The 27,195-nt window shown below is 33.7% G+C and overlaps 3 protein-coding genes across 3 annotated transcripts in view; 1 reads left to right on the top strand and 2 right to left on the bottom strand.

Annotated features, from left to right (window-relative positions):
- Positions 1–5,119, bottom strand: part of LOC125866705 (uncharacterized) — a 6,634-nt gene extending 1,515 nt beyond the window's left edge. The window contains exons 1-6 of the mRNA XM_049547028.1: positions 4,831–5,119; positions 3,483–3,632; positions 3,161–3,376; positions 2,483–2,604; positions 2,054–2,217; positions 1,035–1,189 (exon numbers count right to left, since the gene is read on the bottom strand). Coding sequence (XP_049402985.1) covers positions 1,035–1,189; positions 2,054–2,217; positions 2,483–2,604; positions 3,161–3,376; positions 3,483–3,632; positions 4,831–5,064 — 1,041 coding nt within the window. The 5' untranslated portion in view covers positions 5,065–5,119. The remainder of the gene's footprint in view (positions 1–1,034; positions 1,190–2,053; positions 2,218–2,482; positions 2,605–3,160; positions 3,377–3,482; positions 3,633–4,830) is intronic.
- Positions 5,120–7,547: 2,428 nt separating this feature from the next.
- On the bottom strand, positions 7,548–8,070 carry LOC125868839 (elongation factor 1-alpha-like). Its single transcript, XM_049549416.1, has 2 exons — positions 7,965–8,070; positions 7,548–7,879 (listed from the first exon to the last, which is right to left on the bottom strand). The coding sequence occupies exons 1-2, from the start codon at positions 8,068–8,070 to the stop codon at positions 7,548–7,550; spliced, it is 438 nt and encodes a 145-aa protein (XP_049405373.1).
- A 3,314-nt stretch (positions 8,071–11,384) lies between these two features.
- LOC125866769 (alpha-amylase 3, chloroplastic) lies at positions 11,385–26,193 on the top strand. Its single transcript, XM_049547119.1, has 13 exons — positions 11,385–11,673; positions 12,250–12,380; positions 12,638–12,692; positions 12,850–12,951; positions 13,117–13,237; positions 13,817–14,166; positions 18,923–19,578; positions 20,216–20,405; positions 22,125–22,231; positions 23,257–23,506; positions 23,638–23,760; positions 24,735–24,902; positions 25,530–26,193. The coding sequence occupies exons 1-13, from the start codon at positions 11,407–11,409 to the stop codon at positions 25,686–25,688; spliced, it is 2,679 nt and encodes an 892-aa protein (XP_049403076.1). The 5' UTR covers positions 11,385–11,406; the 3' UTR covers positions 25,689–26,193.
- Positions 26,194–27,195: the final 1,002 nt, after the last annotated feature.

Genomic DNA, 27,195 nt, shown 5'->3' on the forward strand with positions numbered 1-27,195 from the left:
CCCAAAAAAATTTAAGTTTGTTTTTAAAAAATATTTTCAATTTCAAAATTATTTTCTACCCTAGTAAAAATAAAAGATATTTCTCAAAAAAAAAAAAATCATTCATAAATCAAACACTAAAAATCTTTTCCGGAAAATATTTTCTACTCACCAACCAAACATGAGAAAAGAAGTAAAAAATTAACTTGTTTTCCAGGAAAACATTTTCTAGGAAAACATTTTCCATGGAAAACATTTTCCTTCATACCAAACACACCCTTAATGTTACCTTACGATTGAAAGAAGCATAAAATCGTATAATAATCCCATATGGTTGAAAGTAGAACAAATGGATTTATACTATGCAAAATGCAACACTGAGAATTTAATTAAGCCCCAAGCATAGAACCAAAACCTCGAGACCACTTCGAATTAGGATATTACAATAAGCATGTGTTCGAATCCAATCACAAAACATGATGTCTTTTTTAGTTTTTCAACTCAACAGACAAATGGTTTCCATTTTAAAGCTTAAGAATAAGTAGCATTGTATTCAATTACATAGCCATATAAGTATTTGAACAGCCATAAAGCAGTGGCGAGTTTGTGTAAAAATTGGGTCACCCGAACCTGTGGTCCTCCGACTAAACTCGATATATTACTTGTATAATTATTAAAGAACATATTAAATAAACACTTGTTGAATCCGTTCTTAAAGTTGCTGGATGGTTCACTGGTTTGACAGCCAGATTTTAACACCAAGGTCCTGAGTTCAATCCCAGCCAGCCACAATTCACTTCAATTTTTTTTAGTAACTAATAACACTCGTTTTTTCAAAAAAAAAAAAAAGAAATTCTAAAGCAATGGTGCACCCGTTTTTTTGAAATCCTGGATTCGCCTCTGCCATAAAGGGTACATGAAACGGCGACGACACATAATTTTTATTCTCGTCTATGGTTATAGACAGGTGTTGGACGAACCAAGTCCATGTTATCGATTTATTGCTTTTACTGCAGAGAAATATGCAAGAAAATTGAGGGATAATTAGAACCAACCTTTTCTGTGGGTAAATCTTTATATTGCGGTAGTACAAGTCGCTCAGCAAATTCAATGTATGAACAAGGTACTTCTTCTGTAGTGCCATCTGAAAATTCGAAAGAGGTAGAATCTGCTACAGTTGAACTTTGCAGCAAAAGACCATCAGGGCTCACTGGAGAGAAAGAGAAAAAATCAAAAATTCTTTGCAATATCCAGAGACCATTTAAAAAAGCACCATTATCTCTTAAAAGAACAAGATCTCAAAATCAAAAGATTCCCTCTGATGAAAACGAATTATATGACGTCAATACATGTTCCAAATATTCAAAAATATGATGAGCAATAACTTTCTGAGTTGAATATGATGAGCATTAACTTTCTGAGGCAAAAAGAAGTAACAGAACACAGCACCAAAAAGCTCTTCAACCTGGATTTCATTCATTGAAGTACCAAACAGATACACCAAGATTTGTCCTTTAGATCCCTTATTGACTAACATCTTAGTCTAGTTTCCAAAAATTTGAAGATCACAGCATAATGTTTTATTAAAGCGAGAGCTGTAATCTTCCTATTTCTACGTACTAATTTACTCTTATTCAGGTGTGCATATTGGGAAGAAGTAAATCAGTAAGTTGGGAGTTGCAGGCAGGGAAAAACCTTTTACTTCTGGTGAACTAACAGGTATTAATAAAAAGAGTTTACAAGATTTTGGTTTCAGAACGGTTGCAGGACTGATAAACGCTGAACTTACTGAGAACAGATTAAGTCAAAAAGCAAGCAAATAAATAGTGTACTTAAAAGTACATTATATATGATATGATGCAGCTACAATTAAGTGTGCAATATTACTACTCTCTCAGATTCAATTTGTTTGCCTGGTTTTGACTTACCACGGAGTTTAAGAAAAGTAAAGAAAATTTTTGAACCTCGTGGTCTTAAACTAAAGATATGTAAAATGTGTCAAATGAAAAGTTAAAATTAAAGAGTTGCCAAAAAAAGGAAAGAGGAGTAATACATAAAGTTACTTTATACTAACCCTTTAGAATACCCCCTTCAGAGTTCAAATTGAAACCATTTTCTTCGATAAATTGATTTAGATTTCCGATGCTTCTCAGATTTGATACCAACCGATGGGTAGATATGGTAACATGATTCAATGCATATCCATTGACAAGTGTCCAGGCAGCATACTCACTCTCCCTGGCAATTTCAACAATCACCACGGAAATAACAATTATTAATTTGACAATGCTGCTCATTAATTAGTGTCGGAATAGTTCAGTTGGTTGTAAAAAAGTAAAATGGTATGAATTCTGCTAGAGATGTATAATATCATTCCCTCTCTCTAAATGACACCAGTAAGCTACAATCTATTGAAATGTTACTATTCAATTTGATCCACGAGCTAGCGCAAGACATATAAAATACGTCATGAAATTAAAACGCGGAGGAAAATGCCCAGTACCTAGCCAGTTGTTGAAATTCCGAATACGAGGGTTTTTCCCATGTCAAAATCCCGAATGCACTTGCAAGTGCAGCATACTCTTTTCCACAGTGCGAAATGTTAGTGTACTTTTTGATTATTTCCTACAAGAAAAAAAATAAGTATCCGTGTAACTAAAAAGTTGACCATCTATGAGATTATTTAGAAGTGACCTTCACTGGAGAAAAATAGAAGTTAGCTAGGATAAACATGAAATTTCTTTCTCTACTTCTGAGAGGTTGTCACTTTGAAGAACTGAAAGGTCTGAGATGTCGCACTATGCCAAATATATCAAATTTGAATTCGGAACATATTCAAGAACAGTTAAAGTAAGTCAGGTACCAAGTAAAAGCAATACCTCGACTGCAAAAGCTATCATCAAGGTGCCTTGCAGCGATATCAGGACTACTAAAATCAGTACAATTACAAAACTTTTTGAACTATATCCCTTTCTTGGTCTTATTTTAATCTAATATATCTGATTAAAGTCCAATATCTAAATAAATAGACACTTGAAAAGCAAACAGGGTATAAATTTCAAAGAAGTATCATACAAAAAAAAAACCGAACTTTTGAAATGTGAAATTCATTCATTAGACCAGAAATTATTCAGTTAAAAGCATACAAAAAACTATGTAAAGCAACTAGCTGATGAAAAACCTGAGCTTCTGGACTAAGCTGATCGACAAGAAGTTCGGATATAAATATTCTTGGCAATGGCCCATTAACCCCACTCCCACGACTGGAAGTTGAAACCTTCGGAGGAGAAAACCAGAAAGCTTTCAACTTCTTAGCAGGGAATCTCAACTCTTCTCGTCGTTCGTAACCAAAATCCAAGAAGAACTTTGACATAGAATCAATGCCATGACCATTTACCTGCAGTGATCAGCACCACAAAAAAATGTAGTTATTAGTATGCTCACATAAACAAAGTTTTTCCAGATTCCATCTCAAATTTTGCATTAAAGAAGAACAACCGTACCCCAAATGTCCTAAATGCAAAATGATCATAGCAAATCTGATCACCATCAGCAGAACGAACGAGCTCCAAAATAGCCTTAGCAGTGGGGTTTTTATTCAGATATATGGCTTCCATGTTCCCCAATACACTCCTGAAGAATGATTCACTTCCCTGAATACTCAAATCCAAAAAATTTAGTCAATCAACACCACTCAAAAAAGAAAAAACTAAATCCTATTAGAAGATGAAAGTAGTGTTGCAAGCTCAAAATAACTAATTCATTCAACATGGTGTTGGAGCAAACTGAGATTCCGGTCTTACAACCGGGACACGACGACAACAATTACACCTCAGCCCCAAACAAATCGGGGTCGGCAATATCAGTCCCACTTCTTCATTTAAGCTCATTTCATATAATCATCATAATAATAATATTTGAAGTTCTCTAACAAATCTAAAACCTATTCTCAGCTAGTATATCATTTTTTTTCCTTTCATTGTGTCATATAACCAATTCTCTTGAGTTCGAGGGTCTCTCGGAAATGACCTCACTACCTCCAAAATAGGGGTAAGCTATGCGTACACAATACCCTCAGTGGCGAATTTATGTGTAAAAATTGGGTCACCCGAACCCGTGGTCCTCCGACTAAACTCGATATATTACTTGTATAATTATTAAAGAACATATTAAATAAACACTTGTTGAACCCGTTCTTAAAGTTGCTGGATGGTTCACTGGTTTGACAGCCAGATTTTAACACCAAGGTCCTGAGTTCAATCCCAGCCAGCCACAATTCGCTTCTATTTTTTTTAGTAACTAATAACACTCGTTTTTTCAAAAAAAAAAATGAAATTCTAAAGCAATGATGCACCCGTTTTCTTGAAATCCTGGATTCGCCTCTGACTACCCTCCCTAGACCCTACTCGTGGGACCATCAAATATGTTGTTGTATTATGCCCTACAACCATATCAATATAAATATTTCCAAAGTATTGGCCCACAAAAAGAATTGGGTCCTCAATTAAGCAGCATATTACAGACCTAAAGACCACAAGTATTGCTCGAATGGTAAGTACCCTCCACCTTCAACCCTGAGGTTATAAATAGTCATCAAGGGAGCAAAAATGCAGGAGCTATTGGGGTTAAAAACAAACCTTATTACAAACCTAAAAGGCTAAAATAAACAAAAAGATTGTTCCTTTTTAACAGCTACTAGATGAAACTATACAGAAAAAACCTTTTTTTTAATCATAAGATGAGCCAGTACACCACATAAAAAATCCATAAAATCCTACATAGTAATGAGATTATACCATAATTAACAACAACAAATCAATGATTATACACAAGGGGTTTGATGAAATTAACCTGAAAAGAAGAATCTTGAATTACACCTCCATTTTGAGCTTTAGAAGAAGATAACACTGAAAAACTCTGATTTTCCATTGGAGTTTTACAGTTCAAAAAAGGGTTCTTGAAATTATTAAAATGGCTAGAGGGAAAAGAGATGGATTTTGGAAAAATTGATGATTTGATTGAAGAAGAAGAAGAAGATGAATAGACACAAAACATGGAAGATGAGAATTTGATCATTGATGACATCCTTTTTTATTGTTTAGTGTTTCCTTTATTTGGGGTTTTTCAAGTGAGAACAATTGTTCTATTTACCTATCATTTCAATTTATATGAGTTAGTTTAACTTGAAATGAAAATCAAAATTTAAGAAAAAAGATTTTTTAAAATAAATTTTAGATATTTGTGTGGCTAAAAATTATTTTATTAAAAATAAATTAAACATTTTACAATTAAATTATTATTAAATATAAAAATATATCTAAAAAGATTAAAAAAGATTAAAAAACGTAAATCATATAAAATGAGAAGGAGTGAGTAGTGTTTTGTTGCGTGACGTTTTTGTGTCATCAAGAAAATTGTTGGGACTCACTTACACGTTGTTTTGGATTTGGATTAACACAAATAAAAATGATTGATTTGTTAACGAAAAGACTGCGGATAAATGATGTGGAGCGGCGGCAGATAAGGTTGCTATTCTTTTAATTAAAAATAAATATCTTGAGTTTGAATGAAACTAATCCAAATATAAAATAATTATATTCTAATATAGGTATTAAAAACACCAGATGGGAAATTAAAAGAAAAGATTAATGAAAAGACATAGGAGTAATATATAAATGTGTTATATAACTTATTTTTAGTTGACATTTATGTTCTTCAATTTTGAGTGAACAAAATCTGTAATTGAACAAATAGACACAATGTCTTGCATTAGATGCATATGACAAATCACATGAGATTTATCATATATAATATAGGATATTGGATAAATTACCTATATACATATCTTTTTTTTTCCATAATTCTCATTATTCCCTATCAGTTCTAAAAATTTCCAAAATCCCTTATTTTACTCCCAATTGCTAGATACATAAATCCTAACTTCCAAAACTAACATTTATCCCTTCCTTATTTCACTCCACAAATCTCTCCTTATTTTTAGTCACAGAATCTTGGTAGTTATTTTTCATTCATGTTTGAAATTCAAAATCAACCTCCTTTCTATAGTTTAAGGATATTTTTAGACAAAAAAAAAAATTAAAAAGATATTTATGAGTCTTTTACCCATTTTTAAAAATACTCCAAAATTTATAATAAAATAAAATAAGTGAACTTCAAATTTTCAACACTAAAACATAAATTAGAAAAAAAAAAAAAAAAAAAAAAGAAGTAATAGTAGTAGTTATTATTTGGTAATAATCAGTTTTTTTTCTCGTCTTCTTGTGAATCCCTAAACCTCGAAAAGGTTCAATGGCGACAATACCAATTAATCCGAAGACTTTTTTGATCAATTTGATTGGAAAGCCTGTGATGGTAAAGGTAAAGTGGGGATTAGAATAGAAAGGGTATTTAGTCTGTGGATTCATGCATGAACTTGGAGCTTGCTAATGGGCAACAATATAATACCTATCAATTTAAATGAGATACGTAAATAGTAATATATCATGCACTTTTTTTTTTTTAGATATGATATGTAAATTCGAATTTATACTAAATATATCAATTACATAACAACTATCACACGATAATGTATCGATCTCAAATCTAACATCTTATGGACAATAATTACTTTTTTAATGTATCTAGTATAAATACAATATTGTCAATTTAAACGAGATACATAAATAATAATGTATCACGCATTAATTTTTTAGATATGATACGTAAATTTGAATTTATATTAAATGTATCAATTACTTAGCAACTACCACATAGTAATGCATTGATCTCAAATCGAACATCTTATGTGCAATAATTATTTATTTAATGTATCTACTATAAATACAAAACTTATCAATTTAAACATGTATCTATGTGTTGCTATGTATCTTCTATCTTATTCAAATTTAGATATATTCAAATTTTGATACATAAACTTAATTAGCTTTGATACTTGATACAAAACTTCAACCAAATGTATCATTTATCATGTATCTAAGTGTTGGTATGTATCCGTAAACAGTACGTGATACATTAAAGTGTCACACAAGGAAGTATCAGATTCATAAATGGTGTTACGTAAATGTTATTATCAAAAGTTTGTTTAGTTTGAGGCAAAATGTGAAGATCTTCCAGCTATGTATCTGATACAATAAATATGGAGCGCATCAATACATATTAAATCGTGTACACAACATTCTATCTTTTAAACAATGCTAATATCAAATACAATTTTTTATCTAATACAACTGTACAAATTGTGTGTTAGATACACAATTTTATGGAACACAATATTACATCTACTAAACCATATAACTGATACATGGTATAATGTATCGGATACACAATATTCTATTCTTGCATGAACAAATACACAATTTTTTAGACATGATACATAAATTCAAATTTATACTAATTGTATCTAATACATTACAACTACCACAAAGTAATGTATCGATCTCAAACCTAACATCTTATAGACAACAATTACTTATTTAATGTATCTAGTAGAGATACAACACTTATCAATTTAAACGAGATACATAAATAGTAATGTATTGATTGTTTATTTATGTATCTTGTTTATTGGCACCAGTTGAGTCCTTCTTGTCAACGCCGACATCAAAAATTTGCCTCATGTCTCTCACGGTAAAACGACCCAATGTTGGGTACTCAACAAAGGTCTCAACAACCATAGGCTTGGTGGGAATCATCTTAACCATACCAGCATCACCATTCTTCAAGAACTTCACCTCCTTCTCCAGTTCCTTACCTGAGCACCTGTCAATGTTGGTCAAGATCTCAACAAACTTTATAGTAATATGGGAAGTGTGGCAGTCGAGCACTAGTGAATATCCAATTCCAATATGATTAGGATAATTCATGATGATGACCTGAGCACCTGTCAATGATCCCCTCTTAATTACTTAATTTTCAATGGAGATGAGTTATTACCTTCGACGATGTATTTGATTTTGAAGATTTACCTAATCTCATCGATCTCCAACTCGATTGAATGACAGCTTTGAGATTCATAAATGAAATCGATTGTCCAACAACAATTTCATCAATTTTGTAACCTTCATAACTCATCTCGCTTACCCAAATTTTTGATTCTCTCAACAAAAATCGATATATATTAATATTGTATCAGCCAATATTGTCGATTAATTTAAATTCTTCACGATTTGGGCTGCAATAGCGGCTTGATGGAGATGATAGAAATTTGAATTTTGAAAGATATGAATCTGTTATAGATTGAGATGGATTGATAACAATCACTTATGCTTGAATCGTGGGATATAAAATCAATTTTAGGTTAATTTTCCTAATAAAGCGCAACAACCAACTATTTTCCTTAAAAGGTGCTACTGCCAACTTTTGCAAGTATCACATATAATGTATCCGGATGACTTTTTTTTAAGGGATTTTTGTAAAATAGAAAAAAGTAGGGATATAATGTAATTTAGATTTTACACTATGAGATTTATGTAAGTTATACTATAATGTATGTGTCTCTTTGTTCAATTTTATAACAGTTTAAGTATCTACTTTTATATATATATATATATATATATATATATATATATGAGGGGCATAAATGTAAAATCAAATTAAAATGTATATTTATATATTATGCCTAAGAAAAATGTTGAACACTTCTTTTGTAGAAACAAACATATTTTTCTAGAAAAAAAACAAATATTTATTCTATATTACGTTCATTTTTACATGTTCACCATACTAATATTTTTGTTTGTTCAAATTGCACAATAAATAAATAAATTATTATTTATACTTGTTTATTTTTGTTCTTATGCATTAATTATTTTTAATTTATTTTTCAGTATTAAATGAATTATAATAATTATGACTAATACGACTAATATAATAAAATATAATTTTATTATTGAATTATAAAGATATGTCAAATCAAGTATGACATATTTGTTTTATGAATTTATATACTGTGCTTATGTTTGACGATGCTATTTTTAAGTTTGATTTTTTAGATTTAATTTATCAAGGTAAGTAACTGTTTTTGTGTGGACCAGTCCAATAAATTAGGTAGATACATTTAAACACATTATTTTTTCTTAATTGTACCAAACACGTTAATTGAGTGTTGTATACGAAAATTAAAAGTCCAAATTCAAATAATTAAAGTCCATTTTGACAACAGGTAAGTTATCTACTTAAATTTTGATAGACAGATGTCGATTTTCTTTTTGTAATTATAACAATAGATAAGCTAATTGCGTGCAAAATTGATCTGTCGGCGAAATGCACTAATTAATTTGAAATTAAGTCTAGTTGATTGATTGATTGCCAATTCTTTTCTAAAAAACCAAAATAAAAAAGGAAGAAAAATAGTAAAGCATGACTAAATACGAAAATGGAGAAAGTCTTGACAAAATACTATAAATAATTTATTAAATTTTCTACACGATAGTCATAATAAGAAAAAACAATAATAGAAGTGTAAAAAACTCATAGCTAATGACTAAACTCAAAGGACAAGAAACTACAAGAGTAATACTATGACTAATGATACGACTAATAGTACAGAAGAATAAGTGAGACAGTATTGTTCAACTATCTAACTAACCTCCTACCCTAATTTGTATCCCTCATAACCTCCTAGATATCTAAGGTCATGTCCTCAATAAGCTGACGTTGTTGTCATGTCCTGTCTAACCTCCTCTCCCCAATACTTCTTCGTCCTATTTCTACCTCTCTTGAAACCATCCCTAGGCAACCTCTCACACCGCCGCACTGGAACATTTGTGCATCTCCTCTGCACATGCTCAAATCATCATAATTTCATTTTCTATCGAGGTCACTCCTACCTTGTCTCGAATATCTTCATTCCTAATCTTATCTCTCTTAGTATGCCCACACATCCATCTCAACGTCCTCATCTCTAGAATATAAGAATCAAAAATAGGAAAAAGTTCTTGATAAAAAAAGAAGAAGGAAGATTAGATACATATGAACCAAAAAATATATATATTTGTATCACATAAACAAAATTGAAATTTCATAAAGTTTTAGCTCAAGATAACTATTTATGCATAGTCTTCACCTCCCACAACATACATATCAACTATTTTCATAATTATTTCTATAATTGTATCTTCAAGTGAAGTTTATGTACATAACTGAATATATTACATTTATTATTTTCATAATGTGAAATATAATACATACTCCATTAGAAATTAAATCTTGAAAAAACCTATAACCAGTTAAAATAATAACATACCTTTTTTATTGAAAAAGCCAATAAATAAGATATTTTATTAGATATTATTTTTCTTTAGGACCACAGAATTATGTGTGACAGAGAGAAACTTTGAATCTAGTTAAAGCTGCCTAGAAGTAGTACTATTATACTAGAATATATAGTACTCTCCGTATCCGAGGGAATTGGAAAGTGCATCTCCTTTCGTATAATGGATGAAGTTACTTTTTTCTTAATTAAAAGTTTCGAATTTAAGTTTTGAATATGAAAAAATTCTTAATAGGAAACGCTTTCCTTCGAATGTGATCCTGTGTGGAATGAATCTTTTTTTTTAAAATCACGATAGATAATTTGAGACGGATGAAAATATGATCTCAAAATCACACTTCCATTGATTGAAATATTTTTTGATTTATTCTATGAAGGAATAGCTTTTTGTTTTTCCCATTATTTGCATTGCAAGAGTTTACGAAACTAAAAGTCGACCTTTATTTGGCATTCTAAGTTATTCTTTATGTTTTTCTTTAATGGTACGGTATATTATATAAATAGCTCTTTCTTTTGAAAAGTTGAGTGATTTTTTTTTAATCTTTATATTATTAGATATAATTTTTCAAATTAAATGAATTATTAATAGTCAAATTTAAATTTTCAAACATAGTAAGCAACTAAAAGTAAAAGTGAACTTTGAGAGTATTATTGTAATCAAAAAGACAAAATTAACATTTAGATAATGAATTTTGAATTATAATTTCTTTTGATTACTGAATTTTGAATATATTAATTAATTTTTTAACACAAATATATAATTTTTAAGTTAAAATTATTAAATTTTATCGAATAGTAACTACTATATTTGACTCCAGTCGTAATTGCAACAATCTTTTTTTTGTTCTGTAATTGAAGATATCTATTATCTACTCACTAATATCAAAGATTATATATTTTTTTCTTAATCAAAGTTTTGGATAAATAATTAATTTTAGTAAAAGCATTTTAATCTACAAAATGATTTTTTTGGTGCGTATATAAATTAATCGAACTCTAAAATAAATACTAGTAATAGTCGAGTGGGAAAATATTTTCAAACCGCAAGAACCGAATAATTAATTATCCATGACGTGCTCTTTATAAATATCTGACAAACCAAAATCTATTCAGGTGAGATCTACTGATCGGAAAAAATGTCGACAGTTACTATAGAGCCTCTCGCCGGCCATTATCTCCAGCGAAGCCCAAAGCTATATCCAAATCCGAAAAAAACCTCTCAATTTTCCCTAAACTACTCTCGGAGGCCACTCTCCGGTACCGCAACTTTGAGATTTTGCGATTATCGGCGTCGCCGGACGGTACCTATCCGAGCTAGATCCACTGATGCTGCCGTCATTGAGACGTCGGAACAGTTGGACGTCGTTTTTACGGAGACTTTCTCGTTGAAACGACCGGAAAGGGTAAATTATTGTATTTGATATTTATTCGTGTGTATATTTATTGGATCATTAGAAATGAGAGATTTTTATAGGAATTAATGAGTATTTGAAGCTTGAAGAATTGTGTTTTTTCGCGTTTCCCGCCATTTCTGTGAGGAATTTCCTTTTTGTTAATTAATCCAAGCAGTTTTGGATTGTTTGTTAAGTGTTAAAGCAAACTCTGCATGATTGGCGTGGTGTATTCTCTCTTGGTTCAAAAGAATTAAGATGTGTTTGAATCAGTGTTTAGCAACTATTCATATTATTTTTTTGATGGTTTTCAACCCAGACCACTAGGCCTGCACAACTATTCATATTATATGTTTGCATAAAGGGGAAAAAAAGGAAGAAGAAGATTGGTCAAGCTAACAAAAGTAGAGACTAGAGAGAGTAACTGAAAATTCCACCATCATTTATAGATGTGCAGTTTTCTTTAATATGTTTGAATCTCCTCCATTTCTTTAATAAAAGTGTAAGTGTTATTTGGCGAGCCCATTAGTGGTATAGCGAACGAATGAAGAGCTGTTGAGGACTGATTGTCTTGTTTTGATATTGCAGGCTGTAGGAAAAATATCCATCAGATTGGATAAGGGGAAGGATGAAGAGAATTGGCACCTCTCTGTGGGATGTAGTTTGCCAGGGAAATGGATCCTTCACTGGGGGGTCCATTATACGGATGACACTGGCAGGTTAGTCTGGTTTGAAAATGGAAGCACTGCTATTTTTTTGACCTTTGGAGGTAGGAATAACTAGGTGAATAAATTTTACAATATCATGTATAGAAAAGGAATTAGCTTTAATGTCAAGTTATAGTCTTTAAGATGGGGAAAATAGCTTTTTAGTTCTGGTTTGGAGATTTATACCTCGTCAACTTTTGTGTAATAGTTATTGATTTCCTAAAGACTCTGAATATATTGTTTTTAAAATTTTTATTTTAATCTGGCAGTGAATGGGATCAACCTCCTCCAGAGATGCGGCCACCAGGTTCAATGGCCATAAAGGTGTCTGCTACTACATCCCTCTAGCTAGTTTGCTTCGTCCCTTTTTCTGTTAATATTTCTTCTTGAATGTGGATATAATACTTCAATTTCAATTTTCATGAAGGTGTCTATTTCTTTCACATATTTTCTTTAAATGTGAATTTCATTGTCGTTACAGGATTATGCAATTGAAACTCCTTTGCAAGGAGAAGCATTTCAAGAGGTGAAGATCGACATAAGTGCTAAGTGGTCTATTGGAGCTATAAATTTTGTGTTGAAGGTGAGCTTCTGTGCTTAGATGTTTCAATTTTCTTCTGTACGTGTTATGCTGCTAACGATGCATTCAACAAAAAGCATATTCATGTATGCTGCTGCTCTGATCGCTTTAGTTTTCACTTTTTTGGTGGTGATGATGCTTTGGTGTTGGTTTATTTTGATGATGCAGGATGAGGAAACTGGAGTTTGGTATCAGCACAGAGGGCGGGACTTCAAGATTCCTCTTGTTGACTGCCTTGACGATGATGCTAATATCGTTGGTGTTAAAAAGGAGTCGAACATATGGTCAGGTTGGTACTTTTTGTTGTGAAATGCATACCAAATGTTCATATTTCTTGCCTCTCCCTTATATTCAATCCACATCATCTCTTTCATGTTAACCTGACTGTCTTTCTCCAGAGAAGAAAATGACTCAAATATGTTGAAACATATCTTTTCTAACAATGAAGATTGTTCACCAAGGCTAAAGAAGGGTTGTATCTGTTTATGGAATATCTGTTGACGTGGGGGGCTGGTAGGGGGTGGGTGGGTTGGGGGTCGAGGGTAGGGGTGAAAAAATGAAATTTTGAAATTGAAAATATTTTTTAAAAACAAACTTAAATTTTTTTTTTGGGGGAGGGGGGGTGGGTAGCTGGTAGGGGTGGATGCACTACTGTACTGTTGTGAATTTATGTACTTACAAGATAATTTGTATTATAATAGTTCGAATACTGTCATAGTTTCTAAGTAAACCATTCCTCTGCTTAGCTGATAAATCAGCATGGACAGAAAGATCCTTTATGTCTTATCTTATTTGAGTAATTCTGTGACAAATTCAAGTTGTACTGAGAAAAGAAAGTGAAAGTTCAGTTGTTCTTCTTGCATTGCAGGATCACTAGGGAAGCTGTCGAATATCCTCCTTAATCCAGAAGCTTCTCCTTCTAAAGGGGAATCAAGCAGCATTGACGGGTTTGGTGCGAAAAACAGGCGCCTTGAAGGGTTCTATGAGGAACATGTCATAGTAAAAGAGACTCTTGTTGATAACATAGTTAATGTCTCTGTCAAGCAGTGTCCAGAGACTGCTAAGAATATTTTGTGTATAGATACCGACATACCAGGAAATGTAATTCTTCACTGGGGAATCTGCAAAGGTGATACTAAAATATGGGAACTTCCTGCAATGCCATATCCAGCGGAAACAGTAGCGTTCAAGAATAAGGCACTGCGGACTTTGCTGCAGGTACTTGCTTTTTACTAACGAACCAATTCCTTGGTTGTGTGGTTCAGTTGAGTCTACCAAGAGTTCATGCCTTAAATGTTAGCCAATCAAAATGTTGTTTAATCTTTTTTTGTCAGCAGGTCATTGGATTGTACAACCAGTTTTTTCCTGACCTGCTATTGTAGATTAGTGGTCTTGGAAATCTCCAATCCTGGATTCTTACTAGTGTTTTGCGCCTGGAATCTTCATATATACTCCCTCCACCCGAGCTAGAAGTCTTAGTTTGATTTCGTGTGTTTAGAGAACAGTTGAGCATGTAGTATTTGTTAGGGTGGGTGGAGCATGTAGGCCTAATATGATGACTTTTTTGGCTTCAGAGAATAGAGTATAAGTTGCGTGTCAGTGACGGAGACATGGTAAATTGGTCTACTATTTTAGAGAGTAAATCTTGGTCCTACATAACTTGTTCGATATATCTAAACTATATTAAAGCTTTTCTGGACACAATGTTGGACAGTCCAAAAGAGGGAAATGCAACAGCAACAACTATGCTGCAGTCCCAAACAAGTTGGGCTAGGCTATATAAAAACTACCGCATCATGTCCCCCACTTAAATTCATCTCAAGCAAACATTGTACTCCAAAAAAGGGAAGTAGGATTACTTTTTTTGGGATAGAGGGAGGGAGACTATTTTTCTTCCTTTTTTTTATTCTTTCCATTGTCACATGTTTAGTATTCCTTGGCCAGACTACTGCTTTTAATGTATTGAGTTCCTTGGGAATTGGAATTTGGCTTCCCTACATCTTCTGCTTGAAAGTGGCACAGTAGTTCTGACATCAAACAGGGTTTTTTTTTGCAGTGTGTAAGCTTGTGTGTCTGTAATAGCTAGCATGTGCATATTCAGAGAAACTAACCTTTCTCTTCTTCTTTAATGAATGAAGGGACGTTATAGCCTTTCTATTTTAAGATTTTAATCTGTTGGTCCAATTTTACGTTAGTTGTCTGGTTCAGTTTGTGAGAAATATAGGAAAAGAATATTATTGAATTGTTGTTGTGTCTACATTATTACATTGAGACCCTATTTATAGACCCTAGAATACAATCCTTTACCAAGTAGGATACTATTTAGTATTCCTATTTCTATTTCTATTCCTATTCCTATTCCTATTCTAATAGGATTGTATAAACCTATTCCTATTCTTATAGGATTGTATAAACCTATTCCTATTCTAATAGGATTGTATAAACCTATTCATATTCTAACACTCCCCCTCAAGCTAGTGCATACAATTCATGTATCTAGCTTGTTACAAATGTAATTAACACGAGGACCGATGAGGGACTTGGTGAGACATCTGCGAGTTGATCACTCGACTTCACAAAATTGACAATAAATTTCAATGTGCTTGATCTTCTTATGAAATACTGAATTTGATGCATAATGCCGATAAAACACAGAGTTAAGTGTTGGAACTTCCCAAACCAAGCTTGCAAAGACTGTTTCAGACCATAAGTGACTTACGTAATCAACATACAAGGCTACTAAAATCTCCCTGAGCAACAAAATTAGGTGGTTGCTCCATATAGACTTCTTCACAATGCAGCGAACATTGTAAGTGCTCAAAATCTAGTATAAAGTACATGGTTCATGTTGGAATCAATAGACAGTCGATATTAAACAAGTCACCGAAAAACTGCCCGAAACATGCTCATATGCCGGAGTATTAGATTTGATGGGTAAAAGTGGTCACAATCTAAGAAATAAAATTATATGGGTACAGTCGGAATGATGTCACGACCCAACTAGAAAATAGAAATTATATAGGATAGTTCGAATTGATGGAACGACCCATTGAAAAAGAGAAATAATATGGGTAGGGTCGGAATGATGGCACGACCCTACTGAAAAATAAAAACAATATGGGTAGGGTCGGAATGATGGCACGACCCTACTGAAAAAGAAAAATTTACGGGTAGGGTTGGAATGATGGCACAACCCTATGCAAATAAGATTTTAAGGAGTCACCGGAGAGAGGAATTGAACTATGCAAATCAAATCTGAGGAGTCACTGAAAAGACACATGATGCTATGCTACTCAGCTATGAGAAATAGTTCGGAAAAATCCACGGTACTACACAAATTAAATATGAAAAGTAGTCCGGAGAGATGCACGGTGCTACGCAAATCAAATATGCAAAAAAAGGTAGTCACCGGAAGGATGGCACGATGCTACACAAATTATATATGAAAAAGGAGTCACTGGAATGATGGCACAGTGCTACACAAACTAGATATGAAAAAGTAGTCACCAGAATGATGGCATGGTGCTACACAAATTAAATATGAAAAAGCAGTCACCGGAATAATGGCACGGTACTACACAAATTAGATATAAGAAAGTAGTCTCTAGAATGATGCATAGTGACCCAACTTTTGCTAACATAATCATTGGCCAGACGGGCAGCATATATGGGTGCCACCCGCTGGCAGCGGAAGATCTTTAATTCTCTACCAAGTTCGTGGAGGCTCTAATACCATGTGAGAAATATAGGAAAAGAATATTATTGAATTGTTGTTGTGTCTACATTATTACATTGAGACCCTATTTATAGACCCTAGAATACAATCCTTTACCAAGTAGGATACTATTTAGTATTCCTATTTCTATTTCTATTCCTATTCCTATTCCTATTCTAATAGGATTGTATAAACCTATTCCTATTCTTATAGGATTGTATAAACCTATTCCTATTCTAATAGGATTGTATAAACCTATTCATATTCTAACACAGTTAAGTCTACCAAGTAACATGCCTTTAATGTTAATATTCTAGTCATTGAAAGTGCCGTGTGAATTGATGTAAAGGAGTCACTCTAGGTTATTGATGCAATTTTGTAAGCACTATCTTGATCAAAATGCTTACTTATGAAAAGCAAACATGGAAGTGTCGTGTGGATTTGGTTCTGACCAGTAAGTCATTGAAATTTATCAGGCATGTTTTTCTAACCTGCTAGTTTGATTAGTGGCTGTCATAACCTCCGATCACGGATTTTGTGAAGTGCTTAAAGCCTGGATCTTCATTGATACTCCTTCCATTTAAAATCAGTTGTCTTAGAGTAAATCAGCATGTTAATTAAAGGCGGTGCAAGATGTAGATTGTTTAGCATTTCATGGGGGATTATGTGGGCGCGATATGTTAAGATTTTTGTGGTTTAGAGATTAGAGTAGAGTAAACACTGTATTCTAAAGTGTAAAATGGGTTCCTACATGATTTTTAGAGTGCACAAACTATTAAAAAAAACTGTAAAAGAACTTTTTTTCTTAAGAAAGTGGTCACACTTTTGGACGGTCTGAAAGGAATAAGACATTTTTTGGGGGGGACAGAGGGAGTACTCTTTTGTTTTCTTTTCTTTTCCATTTGGCACTTGTTTATCATTTGATCTGCTATATTGCTTAACATCTTAGTTGCCACGGAAAATGGAATCTTTGCCTTCTCTACGTCTACTTAGTGAAAGTTGCTGAATATGTCTGGACATGAAATGGGGCTACGAGTTGCTTAAAATGTGCAAGTTGTACTAGCACATATACATCAAAGCAACTAGTCTTTCTCTTCTTCTTTAATGAATAAAGAGATGTGTAGTGATCGAATAACTGGAGATTAAATGAATCAACACATTTTTGGGGACAATTTTCTGATTTAATGGCAATGGAAAGAAATTGGATTACGAACTAGACAAATAACAAAATTAATGGGAAAATGGAAGTAAAATAACTGACACTCCAATGAAGACTTCTGGAGCTGCATGAGAAAAGGAAGAAGAACTCATAGAATTGCAGAATGAAGAATAGAAGAGAAGGAGAATGACAGAAGAAGGTCATATGATTAGGAGTAAGAGAATATACCATAGGTTCGTTGCCTGCTCCTTCTCTCTTGGTTATTACATATAGCAACCAAAAGTGATAGTGAGATGGCACTATCTCAGCGTTCGGAGCTCATTAATCAACTCACAATCTCAGCCTCTATGTGTTATTAATATAACTAAAATCAGCTCCTTAATCATTTATATACCAGATCATGGCAGGATGTTTGGCCTCCTTTTTCCCAAGATTTTAACCTGTTTTTTTTTTTATATATAAGAGAGGAATTCCTACATGTAGTGAAAATGTAGAACAATTGCTTTTTTCTAGGGAAACGTAGAATCAGACTGCTATCAGTTGAATGTTTAATGTGAATAGAGATGATGCCTGATGTTTGTATACCGTGATTAGAGAAGAAACTACAAGGAAGGTAGCCGTTTGGGAACGTGAACATATTCTGAACTATGTTTCTCACGGGGAGGCTCAAACATGACTTCATGCAAGACAAGGCTAACCTGGGCAAATAAGTTTGCTACTATCATCAAGCACTTAAAAGCTTGGAATCTTTTCCCTTCAATAACTGCTGTATTTTAGATTTGCCCTGATCTCCTATGATGGAAGGGTCTGGCAGAGTGGTGCACATGCATCTAGGATTCTTTTCAAATACTAGTTTATTTCTCCACAGTTAAATTTTGAGTTTATGCAACACAAATCTGCAACTTAGAATGGATCCATGTTTGAAACAAAGTTGCAATGCCATACTTGTGGGTCTCTCTCTCATTGGATTATCATCTTGTTCACTTTTCTTTTCTTGATTCTCTTTGGAAAATTTCTCAGTATCCCGGAAAATTAAGTAACCATTTGTTTTTAAGACCAGCTATTTATCTACATATTGATGATATATGCTCTTGTGACAGAGAAAAGAGGGAGGCAATGGTTCTTCGGGACTGTTTACTTTGGATGGAGGACTTTCCGGATTTGTTTTTGTGGTGAAGCTAGATGAAAATACGTGGTTGAATTGTAACGGAGACGACTTTTATGTACCTCTGTCAAATGGCACATTACATTTGGAGGAGAGAAAACAAAACGAGGAGTCAAATTCTTCCCAGCTAGCCAATCGTTTGCCTGAGGAGCGCCAAGAAGGCTCTGTGTATACTGATGAAATAATAAAGGAGATAAGGAGTTTGGTGAGTGACATTTCTTCTGAAAAGAGCCGAAAGACAAAAAATAAGGTGACACAGGAAACCATTCTTCAAGAAATTGAGAAGCTTGCTGCGGAAGCTTATGGTATATTCAGAAGTTCAATCCCAACAATACCAGAAATTGCTGTTTCTGATTCTGAGGTTATACAACCTGATGTGAAAGTAACATCAGGAACTGGTACAGGATTTGAGATTTTGTGCCAGGGTTTTAATTGGGAATCTCATAAATCTGGAAGATGGTACAAGGAGCTACAAGAAAAAGCTGCAGAGTTATCTTCACTTGGATTCAGTGTGATCTGGCTACCTCCACCAACTGACTCAGTGTCACCAGAGGGATACATGCCTAGGGATTTATATAACTTAAATTCCAGGTATTATAATAAAAATTCTCTCCGTTCTCATTTTTGTTAGTGTAAATCATGCATTTTGGGTCTAATTTATAGTGTAAGTCATGGATATCATATCTGGATTTATCTGATGAAGTTCTAAGTATCTCAAACAATTTCTAATTATTTTTTTTCATTATAATTTAAAATAGGAGATGCACCAATTATCAGGAAGGGGCAGTGTCATTTTAAGTTTTTTACTGATGAGAATTCAATGTCTCTTGGCTATTAGCTTCTTTATTTGGAGTTAAAATAGGGGATATGCCAACAATTAAGAAGGGCAACATTACTTGTACTTCGTCATTCCTCTTTCCCAATCTCTTCATTTTCTACTTGTTTGTTATGATTAAACATGCAAAATTAGTTGCCACAAGAACATCTGTTTCATTATTTTGTTTTTTACTGAAGCTGCTTTCTGTCTTTCTCTGGTTTCAAGTAGATTGTTACTTAGTACATAATTTAGCATCTAATTTATCCTGCATTTTGAACATTGATTAGATAGTCCCTACTAGGTAAAATGAGACTTCCATGAAGCAAATTTATTGCTCTCTCGATTCATGCTTTTCTATCTGTACTTGTTTAGTGTATCTAATTTTTGTGTGGTTTTCTGTATCTTTGTCAGATATGGTAGTTTTGATGAATTGAAAGTTACGGTAAAGAAATTCCATGAAGTGGGCATCAAGGTTCTTGGTGATGTTGTCTTAAATCATAGATGTGCAAGTAAACGGAATCAAAATGGTATATGGAATATCTTTGGTGGTCGGTTAAATTGGGATGAGCATGCAGTTGTTGCAGATGATCCACATTTCCAGGTGTGTATTTTTCTCTTGATTTTTCCTTGCTGTTGTACTAGCAAAAGGAATTTTTCGGTGATGCTTGTCCTTCACCAGAATTAGAAATAATCACAAATTTAGAGAGGATGCAAAATAGCAAACTGGAATATTTGTGAATTTTCTGGTCCCCCACCGGATTAATCGTATACCCCTTCCTTACTTTGTTATTTGAAATCAATTGTAGTGAGATATTAATCCAGAGAAAAAAGTTTACATTAAAATATTTTTAATATGTCAAAACAAGCAAGGTTTTTCAAAGGGCTGTTGGAAAAGGTGAAAGGTCAACTGTCTCTATGTATTGCTCATTGTATGTGGCACTAATGATTTTGCTGGATCAGTTGGCACTTACTGGTAGGAGTAATTGAGATTCTTGCTCAAACTAATATTATGGTTCTTTAGCCTTCTAATATGCTAACCTAGAATCCATGTGCTCGTATATCATTTAAAACACATTCAGACCTTGAAAACTGAATGAAGCGCTAAGAACACTCAACACTGTGTGTGTATATATGTATATGGCTGTAGTAGGTTAGCAGTGTTCCCATTTTTTATTCTCAAATATTTCATCTTAGTTACATAACTATCTCTTTCATAGTAAGGATATCTTTGCCTTTTTACGCTTATACCGAACAGATCCTTGCTTCTCATGGTCCCTCTCTGTTCTTTCCTCTTTTTGCATTCTTCTCAATTTCGTTCTTCAGAAAAGCCTTCCTGTCAATCTCTTTCATATTCTCTTCCCCATTTGATTTCCGGCATCTGCTTCCTTGTTTTCCTCTTCCATTTCTTTTTCTTTTTTCTTTTTTCTTTTCCCTTTTCTTCTGGGTATAACTTCATCATTAGATCTGTGGTGCTATCCATTTAATATACTACCGTCGTACGGCAGAACTCCATTGGTTCCACCAACACCAGCTTCAATTTCGGACTAGTAGTGGAAGCCCATGGCTGACCCTTTTGCTTTGTACAATTTTTAACATTCATTGCTTGCTGTAGTCTTTGAAATAATCACAAATATGTGCAATTGGAAATGGTCCAAGACATAAGAATGATTAATGTGGTTGCTATCATTGGATCATTGATGCTCAAAATTATCAAGTGAGAGAGAAATTTGAAAAGAAGAAGAGAGTAACTAAAGGGAAAGAGGAATGAGAAAAAAGGAAAACTTAAGAGGAAATAAGTAGGGGTGATTGTTTGCTCAAACATACAAAAAATAACCCTAAAATGATTTAATGGCAAAGGTAACTTTAAGGAAAATTTGAGAATTGAAAAAATTGAGACAATGCTAACCTACTATGGAAAAACCAATAAATATGGTTTAAACTCCTTGGGGGTTGGGTGAAGCAGACAAAGAGAGTCCAAAATCATCATCTTTTACCTGTTGGATGTTGCTCTTATCTTCCTTCTGGAGTGCATTAGCTGATTTCTATTTGTTTACTTCCAAAAGTAGATGGCGTAAGTGAGGAGGTACACTTTCCTATACTCGTTTGATTTTCGCTTGTGCTTTAAAATTGGCTGGCTTACTCTTTAAAATATCTATTAATCACCAGCAATGTTCTGCAACTCATTTACTATGGTTTAGCCAGAATAATTTGGACATTGTGGCTAGCATGGCATTTTTGCTTCCCTTTCCCTTAATGAGATACGGACTGGTTTTACGAGATCTGCTGAACCAGATGTCTGAACTACTTTTTTTTTCAACAGGGAAAGGGCAACAAAAGTAGTGGAGATAATTTCCATGCTGCTCCTAATATTGATCATTCCCAGGAATTCGTGAGAAATGATATCAGGGAATGGTTACTCTGGCTGAGGTTCAATTCTCTTTGCTTTGACCTATATTGGTCTTCTTCTTTTTTTCTGTTTATTCTCATTTGAAGCACATTTTGATGGTTAAATCAAGAGAATGTCATCCTTGTACTTGTAATACCTGAGTGTTTAACGACCTAGGTTCTTTAGCAATAATTACATAGGCGTTATCAAAATAAATATCATTTGGTGTCTGTCAATCCAGGGTTAAATTTTATTGACCAAGCATTAAAATGCAAAGCATTTGAGCAAAAGTGAAGAGGTTATCTACTGTGTCTATGTCAAGCACATTAGAACAGGAAGCCAACAGGATACAGATATCAGGTGATTCAGTAAGGACTTCTGTTTTTTCGGGAATTGATGCATTCTGTGGAAAGAATAGGAGAGAGATGGCAGATGGAAATTGGATAGTGCTTAAAGAGAAGATTTGAAATATACTGCTGTCACTCTGGACGACATTAGATGTCATTTTTCGAAAGAACTTCACCACGATCTCAAGGGAAAAAATTGGTAATTGAAGGCAGTTAAAATTGAGATTGCGGTTGGCAAAGGGACTGGATTACTTACGCCACACTAATGCTTTGATTCCAAATGTGAAAATTAAATGCGGTTCAATAAATATCCTTTATGAACATTTAAATTATACTTGATTGATAGTTGAAGATTCAATAACTGCTTTCTTTACTGTACTATCCATTATTTTTGAAACAGAAAAACAGTATAAGCAGGTCTTACTTTAGTCACTTGCATATATCACATCCATTCCTCTGGAATTAACTGTCTTTGCATAATTGCATTGCACCCGCTCATAAAGAAGACAGTGAAGTTGCACAACTGTTATACTGCTTAGAAAGTGGTATTTCTCCATCTGTTCATGGGTATTTATGCTTCATTGTATTAAGATGCTGTTTACTTGCCATACAATACAATTTATGTGTCTTGTCTTTCTATTTCCCATCTGTTAGTCAAGAATGTCCCAACTTCAAAGGTCATCTTGTAACAACTTTTTATGATTATGCTGGTTTGGCAGGGAGGAGATTGGTTATGATGGATGGAGGCTTGATTTTGTTCGTGGGTTTTGGGGTGGTTATGTGAAGGATTACTTGGAAGCAACTGAACCTTATTTTGCTGTGGGCGAGTTTTGGGATTCCCTCGTTTATACTTACGGAGAGATGGATCACAATCAAGATCTGCATCGGCAGAGAATTATTGACTGGATTAATGCTACTAATGGAACTGCAGGAGCATTTGATGTGACAACAAAGGGAATTCTTCATTCTGTAAGTTTTTCAAACTTTACTCCTTGCACAGTGGATGCAATACTTGACTGACAGTACTTAATAAAAGGAAGGATTGGGAAATCAGTTTTTCTAGTGTTAACAGCATTCTCTTTCAAATTCTATGTAATTAGGCAATTGAAAGATGTGAATACTGGCGACTATCCGATCAGAAGGGAAAACCTCCCGGCGTTGTTGGATGGTGGCCATCTCGTGCTGTTACCTTTATAGAGAATCATGATACAGGTTCTACACAGGTAAAATATGCCCTTTAGTTATCAGAGGACTGAAGAGGCTCCTCTTTTAATCTTGATCAATGATAAAAGGGCTTTTATGAGGAGACAGATAGTTCAGCATATCCACTGGCCTGAACCAACTATATGCCTTTCTTGGTCATTCAGTTAATTTATTACCTTTTCCTGCTTAGTGTGGTTGGATCCCTCAAGCATGAGAGCTAAAGGAACTCTTGAATCCTGGGAACTACCTACAAATGCTATTTACAGTTAGATATCATGATGATATGTAACCCCTGTAGCGTTTCTATTGGCACTAGTGCATAGCTGTGACCACCATTAGGAAGAATAGTTCTCCTTGGAAATCAGTGAAGAAATTAAAATCCCAGTCCAGCCTAGTCGTCAATTTTGATTTTCTTTGGTTTCTTTGCTCTTGATGTTCCATAATTTGCTTGTCGATATCTTAATTGGCAAACGTTCTCGCAAGCACAAGGTTGTAAAATTCTTCAGCCTTTTTTTTTGTGGTACAGAACATCTCTATCAGGTTCCATTTGGACTCATTGACTTAAAATCCATTGAGCTGAAAAAGTGATTTGCATATGAACTAATGGGATAATTGTAAATTTTGAAATGGATTTTGTCTCCCAATTTAGGTAGCACTCCAAACTCTTCTATTGATGTTTTTCAATTCTTTCTTTACATTTTCACGAAGTATTTAGAGTTTGTAGTTGCAAATTTAGAAGTCCTCAGCCGGTGCAATCAAATAAAATTGGGACTATTCTCTTTGTTTTTTGGGTTACATGGCCTTAGTTTAGTTCCATATTCTTCTTTCTCATGCTGAACCTGTAGTCACATCTTTAGGGATGTCATATGATCTCCTCAATAGACTTGTAATTGATTGTTGTAATAACCGGTATCATAGAATAACACTAAACATAAGAGCTGACTTGTTTTTCATCCTTATTATTTTTTTCTGTATCTTGGGCTTTTCCTTGAAGGGTCATTGGAGATTTCCTGGTGGGAAAGAGATGCAAGGTTATGCCTATATCCTGACTCACCCTGGAACCCCGTCAGTTTTCTTTGATCACATTTTCTCTGGTTACCAATCTGAAATAAGAAATCTTATATCACTCAGAAAGCGGAACAAGATCAACTGTCGGAGTATGGTAAGTCTCAAAAACTATGTTGAGCTGCAGGTTCTTTTTGACCTCTGTGGTTAATTTCAGCTTAATCTGCAAAGTTAAGTGGTTGATTGATTTTGAATGAATAGGAAGGTGAGCAGAGGAGAACAAACATTCTTCATATTTCTTCAGTTAACATACTCCTTTCCCCTATTTTCTGTTCTGACCAATCAACATGAAACTAACTCATTTTTAGAATTGCTCTATGATACAGTAAAATGACCTCTTGAAAATCTAACAAATGTATATTACATGCATGCAATACATGGAACCTTTGATGCATTTTTGGGAAGTATCAGGTTAAACGCTTTTCGTAAGGTGAAGAATTATATATCTTAAAGAAAGTACATTCGGATGGTATTTTTGTTGATGAATTCGACACATATATTCAAAATGTTAACAACAGTAGAACCGGTATTTGCCAGTTCAGCTGCAATCGTTTTTCTCTCTGTACCCAGTTACTAATAATTCCTTGGTAATTCGAATACTTAAATACTCTCAAACGAGCTTTTTTGCTGCAAAATTCTGTATGAACATTATCAAGATATCCTTTCCTATTATGGATACAGGACCAATACTATTCCTAATATGCTACGATTTCTGTCTGATCAGGTGGTAATAACAAAGGCTGAAAGAGATGTTTATGCAGCAGTTATTGATGATAAGGTGGCTGTTAAAATAGGTCCAGGCCACTATGAGCCTCCAAGTGGGCATCAGAGATGGAAAATGGCTGCTGAGGGTAACAATTACAAGGTTTGGGAATTGTCATGAAAACAATCGCCTTCTTTCCCTGTTCCAATATACTACTATTCGTAAATGTTTGGGGTAAGCAATTGCAAATTTATTTGCCAAGTGACTGGAGATGGAAGGAGTTAATGTCATAAGAAATGCTGTACTGCAGCGGATGTATCTAGTTTTGCTGCAACACAAACTGAAGTTGTTGGAGTAAAAATAGCAAGAGTATGAATAGTCTGGTAATAATTGCTATTAATATTGTTGTATTTGGAGAAATCCCCATGTACACTATACATAGTCTGGTAAAGATTGTATTGATAGATACCACTACATTGTATTGCCTTTTCAGAAGATACAGAGGCATTGTAAATAACTTCTATACAACTTATTCGCCATATTGGCGATAGACACTTCTTTTATCGTATAAATACTAGAATGTACCTATTGATGTATTGTATTTGTATTACCATCAAGCAATCGTTATGTAAACAATCGAGTTGCTTGTTCAGCTACTGAATAAAAGTCTTCAGCCTTATTTGGACAGAATTTGTAAAGATTTGAGTTCACTTGATGAGATTAGTATACTGAATATGTTTAGCTTTTAAAGGATTTCCTAATGTTGTCTAAGAAACTGAGGAAATATAGATGCGAATCCAAGATCTAGAGTTATGGGTTCAGAATGTATAATTAACAAGAAAGGGTCCAAAAGTTTACTCGTATGAATATTAGCCCTTTTCTTGTTTAATTATACAAAATTCACCTGTGAAAGTTCAAAAGTTTGATAAAAGATACTCGGGAGAAGGGTTAAATTTACCTCTAATATATGAATATCATCAATTTTATCATACTTTTTTGTACTATCAGTACAAAAATACCATGACATTACTCAAGTAGCTTGAATATTATAACCCTTTCTCCATTAGAGTTGTTCAAGGTGGATACTCAATCTCACGTGACACTACATTTTCATGTAGTAGACCCACTGCCTCGATTCGTTTTACCCCTCCCCTCCACCTCTTCTACCATCATTAGCACCACCATAGGAACAAACTGTGAAGAGAAGTTCAAGATTCAGATGTGTTAGAAGGTGCTATATACATATTCAGATATCCTCTTTCAAAATGGTTGATTTAGAAGCAAATATTGATTCAATAAGTCTTAATAATTATGTAGTACTAAAATGAAAAGGAGCCTATGTATTGGTGGAAGAAGAAATAGAGGGAAGGGAATATAATAAATTGGGACGGCGAGGTGACATGTCATGTGTTGTTCATCTCATAAAATATAGTGTCACGTACGATTGATTGTCCACCTTTGAACAACTCTAATGGTGGAGGGTTATATTTGAGTAACAAGGGTATTTTTTGTAGTGATAATATAACGGATGATAAAATTGACTTTTCACAAATTTTACCGTGAACAAAACCAATACATTTATAAATACAAAAGAATCGCCGAAAAACATATGTTTATTATAATTATAAATTTCTTTTATTATTTCGTTAGAACAATAACATAGATCCGCTTTTATTGTTTCCCATTT

This window comes from Solanum stenotomum, chromosome 6 (assembly GCF_019186545.1).
Source record: "Solanum stenotomum isolate F172 chromosome 6, ASM1918654v1, whole genome shotgun sequence".
NCBI lineage: Eukaryota > Viridiplantae > Streptophyta > Magnoliopsida > Solanales > Solanaceae > Solanum > Solanum stenotomum.

Bases quoted from the DNA above. Each gene is read 5' to 3' on its own strand.
- LOC125866769 (XM_049547119.1), top strand. From the start codon at position 11,407: ATGTCGACAGTTACTATAGAGCCTCTCGCCGGCCATTATCTCCAGCGA. The intron at 14,167-18,922 runs GTACTTGCTTTT...CTCTTGTGACAG, and splicing joins CACTGCGGACTTTGCTGCAG to AGAAAAGAGGGAGGCAATGG. The intron at 19,579-20,215 runs GTATTATAATAA...TATCTTTGTCAG, and splicing joins TTATATAACTTAAATTCCAG to ATATGGTAGTTTTGATGAAT.
- LOC125868839 (XM_049549416.1), bottom strand. From the start codon at position 8,070: ATGAGTTATGAAGGTTACAAAATTGATGAAATTGTTGTTGGACAATCG. The intron at 7,880-7,964 runs GTAAATCTTCAA...GATCATTGACAG, and splicing joins TTGGAGATCGATGAGATTAG to GTGCTCAGGTCATCATCATG.